General features: G+C 39.7%; 3 protein-coding genes across 3 annotated transcripts; all 3 read right to left on the minus strand.

The window, feature by feature from the left end:
* Positions 1-1,347: 1,347 nt before the first annotated feature.
* On the minus strand, positions 1,348-4,711 carry LOC130139403 (receptor-like protein 7). Its single transcript, XM_056316276.1, has one exon. It carries the CDS (start codon positions 4,684-4,686, stop codon positions 1,507-1,509), a length of 3,180 nt encoding a protein of 1,059 aa, XP_056172251.1. The 5' UTR covers positions 4,687-4,711; the 3' UTR covers positions 1,348-1,506.
* Positions 4,712-9,630: 4,919 nt separating this feature from the next.
* LOC115669204 (transcription factor IIIA-like) lies at positions 9,631-12,445 on the minus strand. The gene is made up of 6 exons (XM_056316277.1): positions 12,303-12,445; positions 11,948-12,082; positions 10,842-11,136; positions 10,508-10,743; positions 10,233-10,376; positions 9,631-10,108 (listed from the first exon to the last, which is right to left on the minus strand). Exons 1-6 carry the CDS (start codon positions 12,438-12,440, stop codon positions 9,974-9,976), a joined length of 1,083 nt encoding a protein of 360 aa, XP_056172252.1. The 5' UTR covers positions 12,441-12,445; the 3' UTR covers positions 9,631-9,973.
* A 6,784-nt stretch (positions 12,446-19,229) lies between these two features.
* LOC115672337 (receptor-like protein 7) lies at positions 19,230-22,393 on the minus strand. Its single transcript, XM_030594128.2, has one exon. The coding sequence runs from the start codon at positions 22,391-22,393 to the stop codon at positions 19,232-19,234; it is 3,162 nt and encodes a 1,053-aa protein (XP_030449988.2). The 3' UTR covers positions 19,230-19,231.
* Between the last annotated feature and the right edge of the window lie 381 nt (positions 22,394-22,774).

Raw genomic sequence — 22,774 nt, forward strand, 5'->3', positions numbered from 1 at the left:
AATTTTACCATCAACAAACCAAATAGTAGATTACCACTTTATATTTTACAAGCAGGCGCATAAGTATTTGTAAGTTATCAATGAAATAACAACTTTACCACTCACAAAATCTAATAATAAATTACCACTTGGTTTTTTATTTTACAAATGGACGCATAAGTGCTTGTAAGCTACCAATGAAATAGCAAGCAATGAAATAAAAATTTTACCACTCTCAAAACCCAATAGTAGATTATCACATATACAAGTGGGCCCAGTGGACTAAAAATTTCACCATCTACAAACCCAGTTGTATACTACTCCTCAAGAAGGATGAGTGCACTCGAAGTTGTAAAACTTATCGCGAAAGGACAATAAAACTTTTAAAAAGTGTAATCAAGTCCTAAAACTTATTAAATTTGTGCAATCGAGTCCTAAAATTAATACCGTCAATTTATCTAACAGAAAATGCTGATGTGACATTTTTAAATTAATTTCTCTCTCCTAGTTGGAATTTGTCGAAGCTTGATTCAAGAAGCAATTAAAACCTGATTTGGAAGAGGCATTTGAGAAAATGCTGGTAAAGCGCTTAATTGTTTCCATCTTGAGCCTCGTGGGTCTCAGTCTAGTTAGATCCATCTCTTATCCTACCTTTAAAATGTTCGTGCGATTCAGTCCTCGAGACGACAAGCAATTACTGCTGGAAGGTTAGCTGTAGTTCACCACGATCGCTTCTTCAAGGGCCAACCTTGTGATAAAGTTCTTCACATTTTCCAAACATCACCAATCATCGGTGGTGGTGGCTGCCGCCACCAAGTCCTCCACCATTCTGGCGTCTCTCTTGCTCTCCCACACTTGTCTTTTACATTTTACTTTCCTTTTTTTTATTGAAGAAAATTAGTTTCTTTTGACGGTCGTCGGTCGGCCAATGTTCACATCAGAAAAATCCGACCAAAATTAGCCGGAAGGACTGAATTGGCACAAAGACAAAAGGTTTAGAACTCAATTGGCATAAAAAAAAAGTTTATGACTCAATCGGCACTAATACAAACAATTTAGGATTTTTTTTGACACTTTTCCTTATTTTCCAACCATCACCAATCATCGTTGGTGGGGGCTGCCGCCACCAAGTCCTCCACCCCTTTTGGTGTCTCTCGCGATTCCACCCTCGTCTTCTACATTTTACTTTCCTTTTTTTTTGTAGAACATAATTAATTTCCTTTGATGTTAACATCATTGACTTTTACTCCTTTTTTTTTATAACAAGAGAAATACCATCTTAGCATACCACATCTAACGTACTAAGAATTATTTAAAAACTTGATTGAGAATTGGGTAGAGTTAAAGGAGTTGATCCCAAAAAAAAAAAATTTGAAGGATCCAACTGCACAAGCAACAGAAGTTTAAATACCGTTGACGCGGATCGACAAACGGAATGTCTTTTTAAAGGTGGTGGAGAATTGTGAAGTGAAGAACAAAGGAAAATACTATTTTTCAAGTTGAATAACTGAACCTCAGCAGAAATCTTCATGGACGTGAGTGTCTTAACAGCATTTTATCCCAGAATCGATAGTAAGCAAACCTCCATGATCTGATAAACGCTAACGGACCAAAAAATACCCAGAAGCCAACCACGAATCCATACGGTATGCCCATGTAAAACCACATCTTCTCGCTATCATCATTGTTGCCGTCGTCATTTGTGTAGCTTTCCGTAGGAACACAACCCTCTTCTTCCTTCCCGTTCGTGGCAATTGAGCAAGTTTTCTCGAGCGGAAAGCAACTTGTTTCCAGTGGTGGTCCACACAATCCGGCATTGCCTTCGAAAGAACTTGCTTCAAAGGTGGCAAATTGGTTGACTGCTGGGATGCTTCCCACTAGCTTATTGTATGAGAGGTTCAGGAAGGAAAGATTAGTAAGGTCTAAAAGCTGTTTGGGGAACGTCCCATTGAGGTCGTTCCGTGAAAGGTCCAAGGACTCAAGCGGTTGCAAGTTTCCTAGGGATGGAGGAATTGGCCCTGAGAATGCATTGTTTGATAAGTTGAGGAAATAAAGCGTTTTCAGATCCCCCAGAGTATCAGGGATTGGACCTTCGAAATTGTTGCATGAGAAGTCGATTGAAGTGAAAAGAGTCAAGATCTTCACCAGCTCAATCTCCACTTGCAGACCTTTGATGGTGACGCTTACCGTGTCCTGATAATAGAGTCCAGTCAAGCTAAGGAATGGATACTGGATATGATTGATGTCTACATTAGCCTTCATAGCCTCCCAAGTTGTTAGGCATTGAGCAGGCAGAATGCCGCTGAAATTGTTGGAAGAGATGTCCGCAATTTGAAGCATCTTCCAAGTGCCCTTACACTTCGGACATCCAACCCCTCCATGGAACTTGTTGGATCGTAACACAAGGACACGTAGACTTGCAATGCTCTCCAATCGACATGGAAACACGTCATCAATCTGGTTGTTTCCCACGTCTAAAACCTCCAGAGCTCTGCAATTTGCCAATGACTTTGGGAACTTCCCTTGTAATACATTATTACTGAGATCCAAAGTCTTCAAACCACATGTTTCGGGGAAATTGAAAATGCTACCATCCAAGGCATTATTTCGCAGATTTAATACCTTGAGAGACTCCATCACTAAGCAATCAGGAATATTTCGCCTCAAATTATTATGAGATAGGTCAAGCACCTCGAGATATTCAGCTTTGCAAATCGATTCAGGCATAGTCCCCTGGATATTGTTATTGGACATGGAGAAGAATATTGCCACAGAAAGGGTCGTGCCAATAGTAGGTGGAATGTCTAAAGTGAAGTTGTTGCTCGAGAAGTCCATATATGTGGCAAGCGGCGGCAGTGGTAACGTTTGTCCACGGAGCCTGTTCTTATGAAGGTCAAGAACTGACAGAGCAAATGTGAGACTAGGTAATGGTGTTTCAATATCGTCTAGTAAATTAGCCGAAAGATTGAGATACAGAAGATTCTGAAGCTCCCATATCCATTTTGGTATCTTTCCCTGAATCTGATTGTCAGAGAGGTCTAGATATACCAATCTGTGTTGCTCAGCCAGGAACTCAGGTAAAGTCCTCAACTGGCAAGAAGCCAACTTCATAGTTGTAAGGTCAGAGAATGAAGACGCCTGGGAAGCAGTATTTGTGGTGTTGATGGAAAAACGATTGTAAGAAAGATCCAAATAAGAAAGGTTTCTCAACTGGTGAACCAAATTAATATGGAACGACCCACTGAAATTATTGGAAGAAAGTGAGAGGTACTTGAGCCCTTGGAGTTTCCATATATACATTGGCAGTTCTCCTCCTATATTGTTGTTGCTCAAATCAAGTGTATTCAGCATGTGCAATGTAGCATTAAAAGATCCCTTCACTTGACTAGAAAATTGGTTGTTGGAAAGTTGAAGCTTCTGAATTGATGGAAGTGTGAAGAGAGATGAAGGAACATTTCCTTCAAGTAAATTGAATCGCAGATCGAGAATAAGAAGACTCAAGAGGGATTCCCACTGGGTTAAATTAATCTGACCAGTTAGCTTATTATGGGACAAAGTGATTTGTGTCAGATTCTTGGACTTGCTGAGTGATGGAATTGAATCAGTAAAATTGTTGAATGAGAAGTCCAAATAAGCCAGTTGAGAAAGATTCGCGAAAGAGCTTGGGATATTTCCATCAAAGCTGCAATTCACCAATTCTATTCTTGACAGATTTCTGAGATTAACAATTGAATCTGGCAGCCTCCCGGAAATATTTGTGAAACTAAGAACCAGCCTCTGAAGAGAACCATTCTCCGGAAATTCTGGCAAAGAACCCCGAAGAAGTTGGTTGAATGATAGGTCAAGGGTCTGAAGTGTTTGTACCTGGAAGATTTTTTGAGGAAATTCTCCCTGCAGGCCACAATGACTGAGATCCAGAGTAGTTAAATTCTGGAAGTGGGCAAAGAACTCTGGGACGGTAGTAGACAGATTATTGAAGCCCAGTTTAATCACTGACAGAAAATGAAGATTCAGGAGGGAAGAGCAAGCCCCAATGGAACCTGATAAATAACAATTCGTCATGCTCAGCACTTGAAGCTTAGGCATCGAAGAAGACAAGGCATTGCACAATTCATTGCCTGTAGCAGACACGTTCACTCCGTCAAGGTACAACTCTCTCAGCTCGCTAAGATTCCCAACAAGCATCTTTAGATTCGGATTCTCGAGTTTCAGTGAAGTGAGCCCATGAAAATAAAGCATGGATACATCAAGAGTAACCAACCTGGTCAAATGTGACATTCCAATTGGAACTTGTCCCGCAAACCCGGCATTTGAAAGATTCAGGTGGACCAAATTGGTGAGATTACCCAACCCAGATGGAATCTCCAAAGACTGGAAGTTGTTGAAAGCCAAATTCAGCATCCGAAGATAATTGAGTCTGAAAAGACTCGACGAATTGCTTAGTCCACTAGTGATCCCCTCCTTGCTCAGATCAAGACCCGTGACTTGGCCACCTTCGCAGGTCACGCCATCCCAAGAATCAGTGCTCTGATTCCATTTGATCAATTTCGTGGACAAAGAAGCATTGAAGTCGAGGCTATTCTTGAATTCCAACAGCAGCGATTTCTGATCGCTGAGACACTGGCCCGAGACCAAAACCGTGCCTATGCTGAAAGGGTTGGTATGCGCGAGTATTAAGACCAGCCATAGGAAGAGCAAAATCCTCATTATTTTTCAAGCAGACTAGGAAATACTCGTGTAGTAGAGACAATCGGATGTTCTGAGTTCAAGAAATTGAAACCTATAAATATTCTTGAAATGGAGAGAGAAAATACTCAAGGATATATTTTAGGGCTGCGCTTTTTCCACTCTTAATTTGGCTAAAACACTCCCAAACAAAGTGTTTGACCATTTTACCTATTGCGGATCTCACCTTTCAGCATCATTTTCTCTTAGTGTCTTTTTTACGTTTTCTTCTTTTGCGGATTCCACTTTGCTTATCTAAAAAAATGAATTGCTAGTATATTTACGCAGTTTCATTTCCGTGTTTTTTTTTATTTCCAATTATTTTTATACAAAAAGTGCGGAAGTGGGAGCCGCAAGAGAGAGAAAGATAATTGCCGAGAGAAAAAGAAAAGGACGAAGACAAAGGAAAATGAGACCCGCAAAAGAAGAAAACCAAAAAAGAGATACCAAGAGAACAATTAAGATGCTGAAACGTGGGACCTACAATGGGTGAAATGGTCATAACACTTTATTAGGGAGTGTTTTAACCAAACTAGAAGTGGAAAAAGTGCGACTTATATTTTAGCTCAATATTTCAACTTTATAATGAGTCACAATCAAGGTGTATCCATACTATAATAGGGAATTCTATAATATCCATAAATATATTTAAAAACTCCTCAAATTGGAGCATCCAACTTGCATATGAGTGGTGTAACTTTCTTGCAAAGTCTCTGTTTAACAAAGCACCGTGTAAGCCAGACCTTACACTAGACAAGGGATATGGATAAGGCCATTGACAATTGGACTGGTGCGAGTTTGGAGTATTGTTAACACAAAAAAAAAAAAAAAGAGTTTGATAAAGCATTAGTGTCACACTAGACAAAGTTTAGGGTTTTTAGTGTATACAGGACGTTGATAATTGGGTACTTTTGGGTCACTCACACAATAGTGGGGAGATTCATTATACAAAAACAAGTTTATGGTTTTGAGATCATAGTTGGTTATAATTATTATGTGAATCAGTTTTCTCTTTATACATCACATTAAGGATGTAGAGATCGATTAAAAGTAAATAGTATAGATGCCCCAACTTTTGACCTTACCACCAAAATGCATCTATGATGTCCTATTTTGTCCATTAAATAAGTAGATTCAAGAACAGAAATTAAATGATTTACTTATATTTGAATGCAACTTCGATACTATATTGCAGAGTTTGTGAGCAAATACATAAGGGAGGATTTGTGTTCTTATTAGAAGGCAGATGAACCAGGACTGCCTTGTGCAAGAATTTCAACGGAGCTGTGTTTGGTCTAAATCTTATCACAGGGTATCATAAATTTTTTGGTCCCCATGCGCGACAATCCAAAGTTGACTTGACTTGCGAATGCAAGTTCATCAATTCACTTGGCTGAACCAGTGTTGGCCTTCGGTGGCTCTTGACTGTTGATGAAGAAAAGCCAAGCGGAAAAAACAAAGAGCATCTCGTCCCCTTGTGTACCATTCCCTGCTTTCTACTGTACAAGTTCCCTTCTAGAGAAACAGATACACATTTCGCTCCCATTTATTGAATAACAGTTTCTCTGATTTCCTGTCTCATGATTCAGAGTTAAACTCCTGAGCCGCCTTTGAAATATATAAGCAATTTGTTGGGATTTCGAGCAGCAGCACACTGCTACTATTACTGTTCCAAGCTCGTGTCCACTAACGCGAACCTCATGAGGTTGCGAGATTCTTCAATGATCTCCCTAAAGATGTCAGGTTCGATATTGGCTCGAGCTACTTGATAGAGTAATTCGGGCAAGTGGCCAGATACCACCGGAACAAATGGCACGTGAAATGGACGGGGATCGAGCGCGAGTACTTTGGCAACCCTTGGTCCGGCTACTGCTGCTTTCATTCTCTTTGTTTTTACCATCATTAAGGCCTTCTTTGCCGCTTACGCATATTATCATCCCAAGAACTAACCAACCTTCAGAAACATAATCAGAGGAATCTTATCAAACTAATGAAATTTGTGGCATGCCTTGTTTCATTTCTGGATATCGCTTCGGCCGCTGCTCGTAATTGGTTTTGAATTGTTAAAACTTACATCTTCATTGCAGTTAGATCATGTGCTACCACATGGAACTAGTCCATGACAAACGAAAAGCATCATATTAAAGCCAGGATTTGACATTTTCAGATAACTTAAGAATATTATTGCAGCCAATCGAAATTAGCAGACCTAATTTTTCATACAAAATGACTGTTGACTTGAAATCGGCAGTACACGCTAGTCAGACCAATGATGAAGTGAACCAGGTCCAACTTCAAGCCCTTGAACTGAGCAGGAATTCGAAAACCTTTTGGGATTGAAATTTTCATACCCAAAATTTCCATGCACCTTCTTAGAAAAGCTGGGAAGACCTTTGGTCCAGTATGGTCCAGTTTGGTGGTGGGTTCACGGTTGAAGAATCTTCATTTTATTCAAACTTGAAGAACTTTCCTACAATAGACAATTATGGAGAGGAAAAACATTGAACTCGGCAACTTACTGCAATCAGGCATAACGACCAAAGTACATGCAATAGTTTTCAGTTGACTTGACTAGAGAATGCAAAATTGTCATATATAAAAATTTCATTTACGAATAAAACAGAATTTCTTCTATGGACGGTTATTACGTAATGTCGATAATAAATTCGAAATACCAATAATAAGTTAATAGTGATCAATAGCTTGTTAATCCGATCAGCCGTTTGTAATTAGCGATAAAATAACATTTTTACTATTGACAAACTCAATCGGTATATTTCCCCTTATTTTTAGATTTCACAAATGGACACGTAAGTAAATGTTGCTAAAGAAATAAAAACTTTATCAGCCACAAATCTGATAGTAGACTAACGCTTAATTTGTTATTTTACAAGTGGGTGCATAATTGTTTGTAAGTTATCAATGAAATAACAATCTTACTATCCACAAACCCAATAATAGAACACCATTTATCATGCCGTGATTTAGTTTTGAGTAGTAAATATATAACTAGAATATTTACGGTTATAAGTGATAAATATTGTTCCAAAATATTGTCAATATACATTACCAATAGGAAGCGCGAATTTACCTTCATTATTTAAAATTTTCATGAATGGTATTATGAATTTTCTATTGAAAGGAACATTGTTATGTATGAGCCAAACGGAAACACTTCTTCCTGACTATTAAACGATTCATCATGATGAAGAAACAAGAAAACGGCGGTCCTTCCCTTGTCTCAACATGGCGAGTTTCCTCTTGAAGTGGTAGTCGCAAGCTCGGAGAGCAAAGAAGGGTCCATTTGTTGCACGAAAAACTCAAAATTGTGAATACATATTCCAAGAAATAATCTCTTCTATCCCTTAAAAAAATGAACGAATAAATGAAAACATTTCCATCACCCACTAAAATAGTTAGGCATAAATTTTTGTCAATCACGAAAATATTTTCCATTAATTAACTTTTCTAAAAGACATAACCAATCATTTTTCAAAAAATATTTTTCAAATCTTGAATTTTTTATAAAACAAATGCACCCTGAATTTCAAACAAGAGTACAGAGGCTTCAATGGCATTTTCCTTTTGTGCTACTTTACAGGGCATTGTTCGTGATAGCCACTTTGCAATTTTCTCTTGTTTTCTAGGCTTCAAAAAGGATTATGTTTCTGGACGAGCTTTGTGTTTTGTGAAACAAAACACGGAACACCATCGGCGACGTTCATGAATGCAATGAATCCTCGCCAATAATCTCGTGGTGGCTGCAAAGCCCTCTGGGACAAAGCTCACATCCATTCAAGCTCTGTACGAAGAGGTCGCAGGCATCCATGGCCGCAGCCATGGGACCCGATCTGGTCCAGTGGTTGGGGTCGTCCAACCTCGATCCGGACCAGATTCGAGGCGGCAACCATCGCTGGGCTCATTGCAGTAGTCACGATGGTCACGCTCATGAACAACTCTTCAAGGGACGATCTCAGGCGATGATCTGAGGAAGACGACTCTATTCTGTTATTCAACCTGTTTCAGTATTTACATTGGCATTTTTCAGTTTTTTCGTCCCTTGGAACTCCGTTTTACTTTCCAATATTTTTTTGGCCAACATCATTTAGTTCTTAATTCGTTAATTTTTTAAAATTTTAGAATTAATTAAAACGCCATGTCAGTGCACCACTTAAGCACCGTTTGCCACATCATCCGCCACACAGAATAGTTTACATTAGGGGTGAACAAAGTTCCAATTAAAGGTTTAGGAGTGAGCAAGGTTCCAATTACAGGTTTCAAGGTATACGGGTTTCGACTAGTAAATTCCAAATAGGTAGAACCTGAAATCCTAAAGAAATTTTTTATGTTTTTTCTTGATCTATGTCTTCACGTGATCTTGCGTCGTTCATGGCATAACTTTCATTTTATGACTTGTTAATGTTTCATATTTTTTGTGTATATAAATATAATTTATGATCAGTAAATCTTAACAAATGGTGATCATTAAAAGTAGTGATAATACATATGGAACCTGTGTAGACCCTGAAACCGACCCTAGATCCTGTGACAGGATTTGTTCAAGTTCCAAAATATATAAGATAGGTTCCAAGTTCCAAAAAAATGATGACCATGTTCCATGGGTGGGTTCCAGGTTGAAATTTGTACGGAACCTAGAACCACTGACCCCTAATTTACATAGAAAAGATAATGATGGTCACCTTCTTCCCACTCCGTGACTTTTTTTTGGGACATTTAGTGACGTCATTTTTATCCCCTAGTAATGTGCACATGATCTTTCTTCGGATTTGGCCTGACATTTAAATAGACAGTAGGAAATTTTATGTACTTAAGAAAAATGATTTTTATAGACCATTATCAATTTTCTTTTAAGTATTACCAAATAAGATAGTAGAAATCCGACTTCCAAGCCTTCAAGAATCTCAAAAAGAGAAAAATACCGACCATAACTTTTGAACTGTTCAACGATATATATACCAGAGACAGATCAGTATGAGAACAGTGGATTCTCAGTTGAATTTTACTGTATATTGCATGATGTACAGCTGACAATGGCTCAACAAAAGAATCTTTTGCTAAGGATTAACTCGCTCTCTTATCTTTATAGACAAAACAATAGCAAACTCTATCAACTATTAACTACAAACAAGTGACAGGAGGATGATGAGTGAATTTTTCACCTTTGCTCGGCCTATGCGGCAAAAAAACCACAGCTCCTATACGTTATAATCCTCAGCTGCTGCCGAGCGCTGCCAAGAGACTTCAGCCACTAATCTGAAAGGAAATCTAGCTCGTTGGGTAGAGTAACTCTTTTTCGCAGTAGGGACTCGATCGTCGGACATTTCCTCTTTCTCCCGCCTCTGGGCCTGGATCGAAATTGCTCATCTGACTCCTCGAAATCACCCTGAACCCAAGGAGCCAAATTGCTAGGTATGAGGATCATCCAACTCTCATGTAGTAAAAAGCTGGATTTCAACAGCAGTAAAATTGAATTTCAATATTCAAGAGAATGAGAGAATAGGGCTCACTGGAGTGTAAACATGGCAACCAGTTTTCTCATGATGGTCTCTCACGTGCTTATATGCAAACTTCTTGCCACAATCCTTGTAGCTGCAAACAAATGGCCTCACCTCAAGATGAACAGCCTTCACATGCTGATGTAAATTTGATTTCTGTCAACAAGCAAAAACATCAGCTAATGTACACTCATCAGCTACGCGAAAAAAGAACTCGAGCTTCAAAGTTCTAAACAATTATAATCCATGCACAGCCAGAATCTACTTTATAGGTGACTGCATCTTACTGTTGAAAAGATGCGGAGACAACCGTCGACATCACATCTGAATGCTTCTGAATCAGCCGAATTTTTCTTCTCATGCGTGCCGAGATGCCGTTGGAAATTCTTCCTCAACTGCTTAGTCCCGCATATGTCGCAATTGACAAATTGGTGAGCCGACTGCACGTGCTCCTTCAGATAGTCAACATTGCTGAAGTATTTCATGCACTCACAACAGAAAGCCTCCACGGTCTCCAGTTGGACTGCAGCAGTTGAAATGACGTTATTATCAATTAGCACACTAAGCACCTCATAGATATCATTCGGCTTCACCAACACACTTTGAAATTAAGTGACTTACCATGAGAATCCTCATGCTTTCGCAACTTTGATGCAAACTTGAAAACCTTTCCACACCCAACCTCCGGACAAACATGCTGCTTCGGACTCTTAAATTCACCAGACGTCGATGGTAGCTCATCACTATGAATATCATTCATGTGCCTCTTCATGATCCCTTGATATGCAAACGACTTATTGCAACCATCGACAGGACAGCTGAAGATCTTGCCTTTATGCTGAAGAAAGTGACGAGCCAAATGGTCTTTTCTCCTATAGCTGGCAGGGCAATCCTCCATAGAACACTTGAAAGGCCTCTGCAAATAAATTTAGCATATTGACACATAGATACAGAGCATACCAAATCTCTAGATATCAATAGAAAAAAACGAACGATGCTTCAAACCTCAAAATAGAACATGCATGACCGAGGCTGACTTGATGGATCTTCTCAGGTGGTCCCCCAACCTGATACTAGTCCAATCAAGATACAAGAATGCAGCCTCTTGCATTTTGGAGTTCTTTCGGTGGGATCCAATGCTTCACGCCATTACCATATCATAATCAGATGAGTCAACATACTTTATCCTGCAAGGTCTTGATTTCAGTATAGGTAAACCCGCAGTAGATAAATGGAAAGGAACAAGACAGCTTCATTTTTCAACCAAAATTCAAACTTTTTGATCATAGAAATCTATCTGTGAAACCAACCCACAATAAAAGATCGATGCTTTCTCATAAGTGCTTCCATGTGATGATGCTCCACAAGTTCACAGCACTATATTTGTAGGTAATCACCATTCCACAGCCCAGAAAATCATGCACATCCCCAACAATAACATCCGAATTGCTGCTTCCAACACCTCATTATAAATTATAAATGTGAACGTTTTAAAAGCAAAGACCACAACCGGGCATTGTACATCAAAACCATCCGTTCAACAAGACCGGTGCGACTGTGATCAGAACCTCTCCACTCTACAAACTGTACCTCACCGTCGACCACCTCAATGACAGGTGCAATCTAATGGAAACTCGACTGAAATTTTCAAGGTACTAGCTTTCACGTCGCACTCTCAAGAACAACAAACGAACTCCGGTGAGACAAACAGAGAGCGCTCGATATACCTCGAGCGAATGGCCCCGCATATGCTGCTTCAAGTAGGCGGGCTTCTTAAACGTGGCGCCGCATTCTTCGCAGGTATTAGCCTTGGCTCCCTCCTTCCCCTCGACCCCTCGAGCCATTGCCGCTTCCATCTCCTCCTGATGAAGACCCAAAGCAACACGACAAAAATAAACCAGTTCGCATCAGTTCCGCGACGCAAAACCGCAGCAAATTGCGGTTCGAACTAATAATAATCGCATCGCGGCATCAGAACTCGCGAGCCCAAGAACGAACCGAGCTGCTCGGGAAGAAGCATCGGGAAGGCGAACGAAGCGAAGAGAAGTGGGCAAAGAAGGGGGAAGGGGAAGGAGAAGTGACCTTGTGGTGGGATTGGACGTGAGAAGCGATGAGGGACTTCTTGGACCTGCAGATCCCGCAGTGCTCGCAGTAGTAACGCCTTACGTCTCTGAACACAGGGCCTTCTCCTGCCTTCTCGCTCCTCTCTCCTTCGCCCATCTCTCTCTTTCGTTCTCGCTCTCTGAGATGTTGCAAACTGGAAGAGACGCTCAGCTCGAACTAGAAGGAAGCAAAGGGCACAAGGGTTTAAGGCGGGGTTCCCGAACTCACGAGATAGCCACGGCTTGGGCCTCTTCCGGTGCAACTGCTATTGGGCCCCCACTTATCGGGCCCATTTTCGTGGCTTTTGCGTGAATGATGGGCCGAAGCATTGTTACCCACGCAAACACGTACGGACATTTTTGCTATTAAATAGACCTGTCAAAATAGATCATAAATCAAATTCATAACCTATATTTGAAGAGCTGAGTTGTTATATAGATTAGTCATGTTCAGTAAATATGTCATAAACGGGTTAAAATGGTAAAACCAAAAATAATATGTGTGTCAAATGTGGAAGTGTTTTAGCAATACAGGTCAGATCGGGAATTGATGTCAATAATCTTAGATTGCATATTTACAAAATATCACATAGATCTAGGATTGTATTTGCGTTTAGGGTAAAATTACACTTTCCATTATTTTAGAGTAGATGTAATTTCCTCTTATGCACAATTTGAGAGTCATTAAGGATTACATTACACATAGAAAAGTATGAGAAAAGTCATAAATTTATTGCGTTGGTGTCAATTTAATCTTAAAACTTTTAATCGTGTAATTTTAATCCTAAACTTTTTGACCTAGAGCCAATTCGATACTTCCGGCTAATTTTGCTGACATGGACACCGACCGTATTACGTGACATGGCCGACACTGACATGGATATTTTCAATAATATTTTACTAATTGTCGATTTTCTTCTTTTTTTTTCTTTTTTGGTAGAAAGCCTTTCGATAGTGATGTTGCCAATGCTTATTTCAAAATGTCAATGCAAGTCAGAAGAGTATTGTTGCCTCTGGCTTTCGTCACTGAGATCAAGTCTTCAGCCTTGCTGTAACTCTTTTCATAATGGAACATTGAGCTACCAAACTTGCCTCCATCCTCCAATGCGGCTAGCAATTGTGAATATTGGAGAAACACCTACGACTACCATAGACAAACAATTGTCTCGATTCCGCATCCACCGGCATGTACATTGTGTACTTCTTCGGATTGTCTTTAGTACCGAATTAAAGTTCTGCGATGCAACCTCAAAAGGGAAATTTACATGCTTCCTCTTGCAGGCACCCTCAATGAGACTGCTTCGCCTCCATGTTATTAGCCAAGATTTTAAGTCAGTTCGTATCATTCGAGACTGTCACAAACCCAAATTCGAATATGGAAACACCCAATCCCTGTCTCTATCGAAATCACCCTTAGCCCATACTAAGCTCATAATAACACTAAGCCCACGATTTGAGATCATCAAGACACCCAGGCTCCGAGCTGCACATAGACAAACTTAGCCATCAACCGCTTGTATTCTTAACCAAACGACTGCGATCGGTCACCATCTCCGGCCACAGGCGTTAACCACTATAATCTACCGGGACTCATCCATGGATTCGCAAGGAAACTGAGTGTGGAAGAATAGCACGGAAGAAGCCTCGGTCATGAGTATCACCAGAATTGAAGGTCAAGAACAATAACTCCAGATCACATACTCATCGCCGACTGCCATGAAAAATCACCGGAACGTAGCACGGAGCAAAGAAGTATAATGATTCCGAAACGTATTCGGCCAATGTGAAAACATTAGAACTCGTGCTTAAATGACTTGAGAATCAATTAGTATCTCTTAATCTATGTCAACATACTTTCGGATTCACAAAATGACTGAAACTAATTCGCATTGAATCCTAATAGACATTTCGTCGAACAGATTGCAGTCAATCGATTAAGGATCAGACTTTTTGCGATTTCAAACTCGTATTTGTGACCATAGGCAAACGAAGTTATCGTGTGAAGTTCAGAATCAAAATACACAACTCTAACATGACCCCGATCCTGACCGAAGCAAAACGAGCTCTGCATTCACTTCACCTTCGCCAGAATCATAGCATGACGGAGAATCGGAGACTGCCTTGTCAATGAAGAAGCCAAGCTAAGTCGCAGCAGTAGGCAGTCCAATCAACTATGGGGAGAATGAAGACCGGTGGAAGAGATTCAAGCGAGTTTTGGGCTACCTCGATCTTCACGGGAGGCGGCGGTCCGGCGATGGCGGCGTCGCCATGGGGCGCGGTGATGAGCCAGCAGAAACGAGAAAGAAGTCTCTGTGGAAATCAATCGATTCCCTGAGAGAAATCCCAAAATGGGCTCCGATTGGAAATCGAGGACTGAAGATTTGTGGGTCAAAGTGGGCCCACACGGTGATTGAAGTCTTATTATGGCTCAAATTCATGAGCATAAGGACTTGGGTTTGGGTTTGGGTTTGGGTTTGGGTTGATGGGTTTGGATCAAGCTATCGGTCCAAATTTGAATTCAATGGCCGAATGGGCTTTAAAAATGATCTCTCTCTCTCTTTTTCTCATTCTTCTTATTTTTATTTTTCCGATTTATGTATCCTATATAAGCATATACGATTTTGTCGATGAAAAATTTCGGTGTCAACATCACTTGAGTGCCGTATAACTTTTTAATGGATTATTTAAGTGACATAACTTTTAAATATGCTCTCAATAAGTGTCTTGCCATGTTAGGCTTCCGCTTTTTTGAAAAGTTATGGCACTCGAGTGGTTGAAAAGAAAAAAAGTTATGACACTCAAGTGAGCGCCGTATAAAAGTCATGTCACTTGTGATGTCTTTATCCTCAAATCTAATAGTATATTAGCTCTTGTTTTAATAATTTACAAGCGGGCACGTAACTATTAGAAAGTTACCAGTGAAATTTCAATTTTACCATACACAATAGTAGATTACCACTTATCATACTATGATTTAGTTTTAAGTAGTAATTATATAATATAATCGGTAAGTTATTAGACCATTGACAGTAGTAAGTTGGGAAAAATACACTACAATGCCATGACTTTCGTACGGCGTTCACTTAAATGCCATAACTTTTTTTTTCTGAGTATCATATACTTTTTGAATCGATCATTTAAGTGTCATAACTTTCCACAGGTGTCATGCCAAATTGGATTTTCGGCACTTAGGTGAACGTTTTTTGAAAAAAAATTATGATATTCAAGTGATCAATTGAAAGTTACAGTACTCAAGTGAACTTTTTTCAAAACCTTATGACACTCAAGTGGTTGAACAAAAAGTTATGGCACTCAAACGAGCATAATACGAAAATTATGACATAGGTTGTTAACATCACTTGAGCACCACAACTTATTTTCTGATCACTTGAGTGTCATATAATTTTTCAATCGATTACTTGAGTGCTATAACTTTTTAAAAAAGGTTCTCCACAAGTGTTATGCCACATCAGATTTCGAGCACTTGACTGAACATTTTTGAAAAGTTATGGCACTCAAGTGATCAATTGAAAGTTATGGCATTGAAATGAACGTTTTTTTAAAAGTTATGACACTTAAGTGGTAAAAAAAAAAGTTACTAAGGTCAAATGAGCGTCATACTAAAGTTATAGCACTTGTGGTGTCCTTATCCCCAAAACTAATAGCAGATAACTCTTGTTTTAATAATTTACAAGTGGGCACATAACTATTTGAAAGTCAACAATGAAATATCAGTTTTACCGTACCCAATAGTAGATTACCACTTATTATGCTATGATTTAGTTTTAACTTGTAATTATATAACATAATTGGTAAGTTATTAAACCATTGACAGTAGTAAGTTGGGAGAAAGATATTACAAGTACCATAATTTTCGTACGACGCTCACTTGAGTGTCACATACATTTTCAATCAATTACTTGAGTGTCACGTACATTTTCAATCAATTACTTGAGTGTCATAACTTTTTGAAAACATTCATCACAAAGTGCCACGCCACGTTGGATTTTTGGCACTTAGGTGAACATTTTTAAAAAATTAATAACACTCAAGTGATCAATTGAAAGTTACGGTACTCAAGTAAACGTTTTTTTTTTTTAAGTTATAGCACTTAAGTGGTCGAACAAAAAGTTATAGTACTCCAATGAGTATCGTACAAAAGTTATTACACCTGTGCTGTCCTTATCCCATAATAAGTCACTAACATTGTTGCATAATCAAGTCAATATACATAAGCATGGGGAGCAGGTTGTGCAATATATTGTTGAATCAACGCAATATATTTAGAATCGGCGTGAGCAATATATTGTTGGAAAGTACAATCGAGGATGATTGTTTTGGTGCCTGAAACCTAGTCTTTTAAGTTCGTATCTAACTCGAAACAAGCAAGAGAAGTTACAGAATCTGCCACGTTGAATCACAGCATTTGCGAACTGTTCGTGTAGAGGAGTCCAATCCCGGTGCCTAATCCTCCCAATCCCAGTGTCCATACTCACGGTTGCGTTGTTCTCGGTGTCTGTGTCCACTGAAAGTAAGCTTTTTGATCCGATACACTAGGAATTGAATTCCACCTTGTTTCCAGCGCAAATTGATCGGATCGTGTCCATGATTCAATTGCATGTCTATGGCCAAGTATTGATCACGATTTACATGTAGGGATTGTCGATTCCATGTCTATCTCTAAATTCCTCATGTTCATAGGATTGATAGATTGCCATGTTTTGATTCCCCTTTGCATGAACTTAATCAGAGAGAGGTTGCATCTTTGTTACTTAGATTGATCTCTTTTTTGCGTGGATTTGCCCTTGGTTGCATTATATGGATGATCTTTTTGCATGTTAACATTGAATCGGGTTGGATTGATGATTTCTCTGCATGTTGTTCATGGCCGGTCCCCTTGGTGCTCTTGGTCACGCCCCCTCCTTTTGTTTGTCTTGCTTGGAAGAATTTTGATCATCTGTTTTGCAGTGATTCATGGAAAATAGGCTAAAGCTTCGACCTTTATCGGTGACTTCGCTCATGTCAAAAAGATCGAATCTTTCAAGGAAAGATCAAACTTTACTGCTTTTTATTCATGCATATAGGATACAGTTTGCTAGTTCATGTAAATTAGTGAGAAAAATCATAAAAATTGCATCTTTTATTGTCATGTGGCATATAGGATATTCATGATCACCTAGGTAGTTGCATATCAATAATAAAAGGAAAGATATAAAAAAAGAAATTTAGAAGCATGCTAGGTGACTTTGCATCTTAAATTATGCAAGTTTTGATTAATTCATGTTCATCTAAATTAATAGTGTAATTTCGGCCATAAAGGGGTATTCTCGACATGTAGGGTTATTTTAGGGTTAAAAAGTAGACAAAAGAAAAGACAAAAAAAATTAGAATTGCATCTTAATCACATTTAGGCGAGTTCTGCATCATAGTGTTAGATAGTTCACGATATTTGATTCATGATGGTTCAGGCAAGTTTGGCACTTAGATTGGGCATCTCGTGTTTATTTTAATATAGTGCATGTTTACTTTTGGTTTATCGCTCACGAGGGTCCTATCCCAAGACTTAATAACAAGGCTTTGTTAATTTTGCCCAATACTGTTCGGGTTCTTTATTTTGCTAGTACTTTATTTGCTTCATCTTTATTATCACTTGATTTAATATATATTGCTTGAACACCCTTTCATGATCACCTTTTTTTACATGATTAAAGGATATAAGGAAAAAAAATTGAGAAGATTGCTCGCAAAAAATTTTCATAAAAGAGAAAAGGTACTGGCAATGGACATTAGATTTATCTAGTATAACCAAGTTTCCGGATTCACATATCTCTGGTTCACAAGAGTAAGGCGAACTCCTGCCGGATTCACATATCTCTGGTTCACAAGAGTAAGGCGAACTCCTGCCTCGTACTCGGGCTCCTAACCGGCCCAAAATTGATCAATGTAAGCTCCAAAGCAAATTAAATTGAACTGGAAAATGAAGTTGCAACCGATAGGGCTTGGTAGTGTTCGTGTGAGGCGTAGGCGCCACCACAGAAGAGGAACCATTAGTGCTTGCTTAGCAACCTATCAACATCCCTCAAATATCTCAACCTCGGGAGGGTTGTGACATTACATATGAAAGTTTTGTCACTTAAGTTCCTTCACTAATTACATATGAAAGTTTTGTCACTTAAGTTCCTTCACTAAATGATGGTAATTGTTGGAATAGTTGGGAATTTTAAAAAGAATTGATAAGTCCATATTAAAAATTGGTAAATTTAAATCACTGGAGAGAAATAAGTATTCATAAGCTTTCAAAACCTTATGAAGTAATAAAAAAAATGTTAGTAAGTAGACTACTATAAAAATTGGTAGCTCAACCAACATAACTTCTTCACATTTTTCAACCATCACCAATTGTCACTAGTGGTGGTTGCTGCCACCAAGTACTTCACCCCTCCTCGCGTCTCTCTCGCTCCCCCTCCCTTGGGTTCTACAATTTACTTTCCTTTTTCTATAGAATAAAGTCAGTTTCTTTCGATTTTAACATTATTGATTTTAACCTTTTTTGATAATAAAGAAATTATGAACTTAGCTTAACACGTCTTACATAATAAGAGTTATTTAAGGACTTGATTGAGAATAGGGTAGAGTTACAGGAGTTGATTCAAAAAAATAAAAAAATGAAGGATCCAATTTTGCACAAGCAAATTTGAAGGATCCAATTGAAGGTCTAGGCCGCGTACCTACTTTTGAATGGTCAGTTCTACGCGAGACATGGACCTACATTTTTTCCCAATGGGTAAGCAAGAGTTCTATTGATCAGTAAACAAGACCGTCTTTTAAATGGTGATGAAGAATTATGAAGAGAAGGAAGAACGAAAACACTCTTTTTCAAGTTTAGTAACTGAACCTTAGTGGAAATCTTCATGGATGCAAGTGTTTGAATAGCACTTTATCCCAGAATCGATAATAAGTAAACCTCCATGATCTGATAAACACTATCGGACCACAAAATACCCAAAAGCCAACGGCGAATCCAAGCGGTATGCCCATGTAAAACCACTTCTTCTCGCTATCATCATTGTTGCCGTCATCTTCGAGGTCACTTTGAGTTGGAACACTACCCGCTTCTTCAGTCCCATTCGTTGGAGTTAAGCAACTTTTGTTGAGCTGAAGCCCGCACAATCCAAGATTTCCTTCGAAGGAACTTTTGGAAAATGTGAGAAATTGTCCCATTGTCGGGATGCTTCCCACAAGTTGATTATTTGAGAGGTTCAGGAACGAAAGGAAATCAAGATTCGCAAGCTGAGCTGGTATGGTTCCATTGAGGTGGTTCCATGACAGGTCCAATGACTCAAGCTGATCTAGATTCCCTAAAACAGGAGTAATTGAACCTGTGATGGCATTATGCGATAGGTTGAGGAAATAAAGTGCTTTGAGATCTCCAAGTGTGTCTGGTATTGGACCCTCCAATCTATTGCCCGAGAAGTCGATCGACGTGAAAATAGTCAGAATCTTGATGAGTTCTAGCTTCAAACCTTTGAAGGTTACACTCACAGTATCTTGATAATACTTACCTCTTAATCGGAATAACTCATACAGAAAACGATTGAAGTCTACGCTGGCCTTCATAGCCTCCCAAGATGCAAGGAGACTCGCAAGCAACGTGTCGCTGAAATTGTTGGAAGATAGGTCAATGATTTGAAGCATCTGCCAGGTGAAGGGACTATGTGGACATCCAATTTCCCCGTGCAATTTGTTGGATCGTAAAACAAGGACACGGAGACTTGACATAGCATTGAAATGGCATGGAAATGTCCCATCTATTTGATTGTCCCCGATGTTCACAATCTCCAATATCGTACAATTTGCCAACGACAACGGAATTTGGCCCTGCAGGAAATTCTCGCTAATATCCAATGTCTTCAGACTGCATGTTGCTGGGATGTTTTGTGGAATATCGCCACTCAATTGGTTATTCCTCAGATTCAATACCGTGAGGGACGCCATCATTAAACAATCAGGAATAGTTCCGTTCAGATGGTTATGCGATAAGTCAAGCACTTCAAGAATATCAGCTTTGCAAATTGACTTCGGGATGGACCCATGGAAATTATTCTTCGAAAGGGAGAAGAAGATTGTGTTTGATAGGTAGTCATCAATGTTATCCAGAATAACAGAAGTTATGTTGTTACTTGAGAAATCCAAGACGAGAGCAGATGACGGCAGGGGTAGCGTATTTCCTCGAAGCATGTTTGAATGGAGGTCAACGAAATTCAGACTCAATGTAAGATTGCCCAGAGGTGTTTCCAAATCTTCAAAGAAATTAGAGCAAAGATTGAGATGCTCAAGATTTTCTAATGTCCATATCCATCTCGGTATATCCCCTTTTATATAATTGTGGGAGAGGTCGAGGAAGAACAATTTGGACTGGTTAGCCAAAAACTGAGGCAATGTCGTCAACTGGCAGGAAGCCAAATTTAAGTCTTGAAGGTAAGGGAATGAAGAGGCCTGGGAAGCAGTATTTGTGGCATCAATGGAAAAACGATTATAGGAAAGATCCAAAGCTGAAAGATTTCTCAGCTGCTGAACCAAATTAATGTGGAATGAGCCACTAAAATTATTGGAAGAAAGTGAGAGGTACTCGAGCCCTTGGAGTTCCCATATAGACGTTGGTAGTTCTCCTCCTATATTGTTGTTGCTCAAATCAAGTGTATTCAGCATGTGTGATGGAGCATCAAAAGATCCCTTCAATTGACTTGAAAATCGGTTGTTGGAAAGGAGAAGCGCCTGAATCGATGGATGTGTAAACAGAGATGAAGGAATATTTCCTTCAAGTAAATTGAATTCCAGGTCGAGAATAAGAAGACTCAAGAGGGATTCCCATTGTGTTGAATCAGTCGGACCAATTAGACTGTTGCTGGACAAAATGATAGATGTCAAATCCTTGGACTCGCTGAGTGATGGAATTGAACCCGTAAAATTGTTGAATGACAAGTCCAAATAAGACAGTCGCGAGAGATTGGTGAGAGAGCTTGGGATATTTCCATCAAAGCTGCAATTCACCAATTCTATTCTTGACAGATTCCTGAGATTACCAATTGAATTTGGGAGCCCCCCGGAAATATTCAAGCCTCTCAGAACCAGTGTCTCAAGAGAACTATTCTCCGGAAATATTGGCAAAGAACCCCAAAGAAGTTCGTTGGATGACACATGAAGGTTCTGAAGTGTTTGTACCTGGAAGATTGCAGGAGGAAATTCCCCCTGCAGGCCACAAGCATATAGGCTCAGTGTTTTCAAGCTAGAGAAATTCGCTAAGAAACTAGGAACTGTGGTGTACAAGTTGTTGTAATCGAGTTGAATGACTGACAGATTAGCCAGACTCGTAAGAGAAGCGCCGATAGGACCGGACAGAGAACAGGAAGACATGCTCAACACCTCAAGTTTCGGCACTGAAGAAGACAACGCGTCGCACCACCCAGTTCCCTCAGCAGACGCATTGACCAAATCAAGGTACAGCTCTCTCAACTCCCCCAAATCCCCAATCAGTGACCTCAAAGAGGGCTTCTCAAGGAACAGCAAAGCCGGTCCAGAGTAATAAAGACCAGAGAGATCAAGAATACGTAGCTCCGTCAGGCGCGATAGCTCCGCCGGAATCTGCCCGGCAAATCCGGCATTGGACAAGTTGAGATGTACCAAGCGACTGAGATTCGCGAGGCCGAACGGGATCGCTGAGGAGTTGAAATCATTGAACGCCAAGTTCAGGCTTTGAAGGAACTCGAGCCTGAAGAGGCTCGATGAACGGCCGATTCCACCAGAGATCGACTCTTCGCTCAAATCGAGTCCCACGACGAGCCCGTCCTCGCACATCACGCCGCTCCATGAATCAGCGCTTCGGTCCCACCGTACTAGCTTGGAGGACGCGGAGGTGTTGAAGACAAGGCTATCTCTCAGCTCGAGCAAGAGTGATCTCTGGTCGATGTCGAGACACTGGGCTGAAGCTGAAGTTGAAGCCGTAGCAACGTCGGAGAAGATGGAGATGGTGGATATCGCAAGAAGAAGCCATGAGATGATCGAACCGTTCATCGTAAGAGGTTGAGGAAGAGAGCGGGAGGAGGGAACAGGGAAGAGAGACTCAACCGAAACAAAGTCGAACACTTTGGGAGTGGAGTAGTCTTCCAAGGAATTGCGTTGATATTCAGGATGTCATCATTAGTCACGAAAGTTTGACTTATTTCACTTTCGACGATACTAGCACAAATATTCTTTATTTAACATACTTTCTCAATCGTAACAAAAGGCCATATTTTATTTTCAATGAGAAAAGGGAAAATAAAATAAATCTGCCTAAAATGTTGAGATTAGGACTTGGGATCCCTTGGAAATATTTTTGGCTTATCTTATTTGAACATCATAAAACAAATGATATTATGTGATCGATTTTATTTTTGTACATCACATTTACAT

This window comes from Syzygium oleosum, unplaced genomic scaffold (assembly GCF_021117445.2).
Source record: "Syzygium oleosum isolate NSW1041296 unplaced genomic scaffold, Sole_v2.1 Sole_v2.12, whole genome shotgun sequence".
Classification (NCBI taxonomy): Eukaryota; Viridiplantae; Streptophyta; class Magnoliopsida; order Myrtales; family Myrtaceae; genus Syzygium; species Syzygium oleosum.

Coding starts and splice junctions, on each gene's coding strand:
- LOC115669204 (XM_056316277.1), bottom strand. CDS start 12,440: ATGGGCGAAGGAGAGAGGAGCGAGAAGGCAGGAGAAGGCCCTGTGTTC. Junction 12,083..12,302: donor ACGTCCAATCCCACCACAAG/GTCACTTCTCCT, acceptor GGTCTTCATCAG/GAGGAGATGGAAGCGGCAAT. Junction 10,109..10,232: donor GTTGCCATGTTTACACTCCA/GTGAGCCCTATT, acceptor CCTTGGGTTCAG/GGTGATTTCGAGGAGTCAGA.
- LOC115672337 (XM_030594128.2), bottom strand. CDS start 22,393: ATGAACGGTTCGATCATCTCATGGCTTCTTCTTGCGATATCCACCATC.
- LOC130139403 (XM_056316276.1), bottom strand. CDS start 4,686: ATGAGGATTTTGCTCTTCCTATGGCTGGTCTTAATACTCGCGCATACC.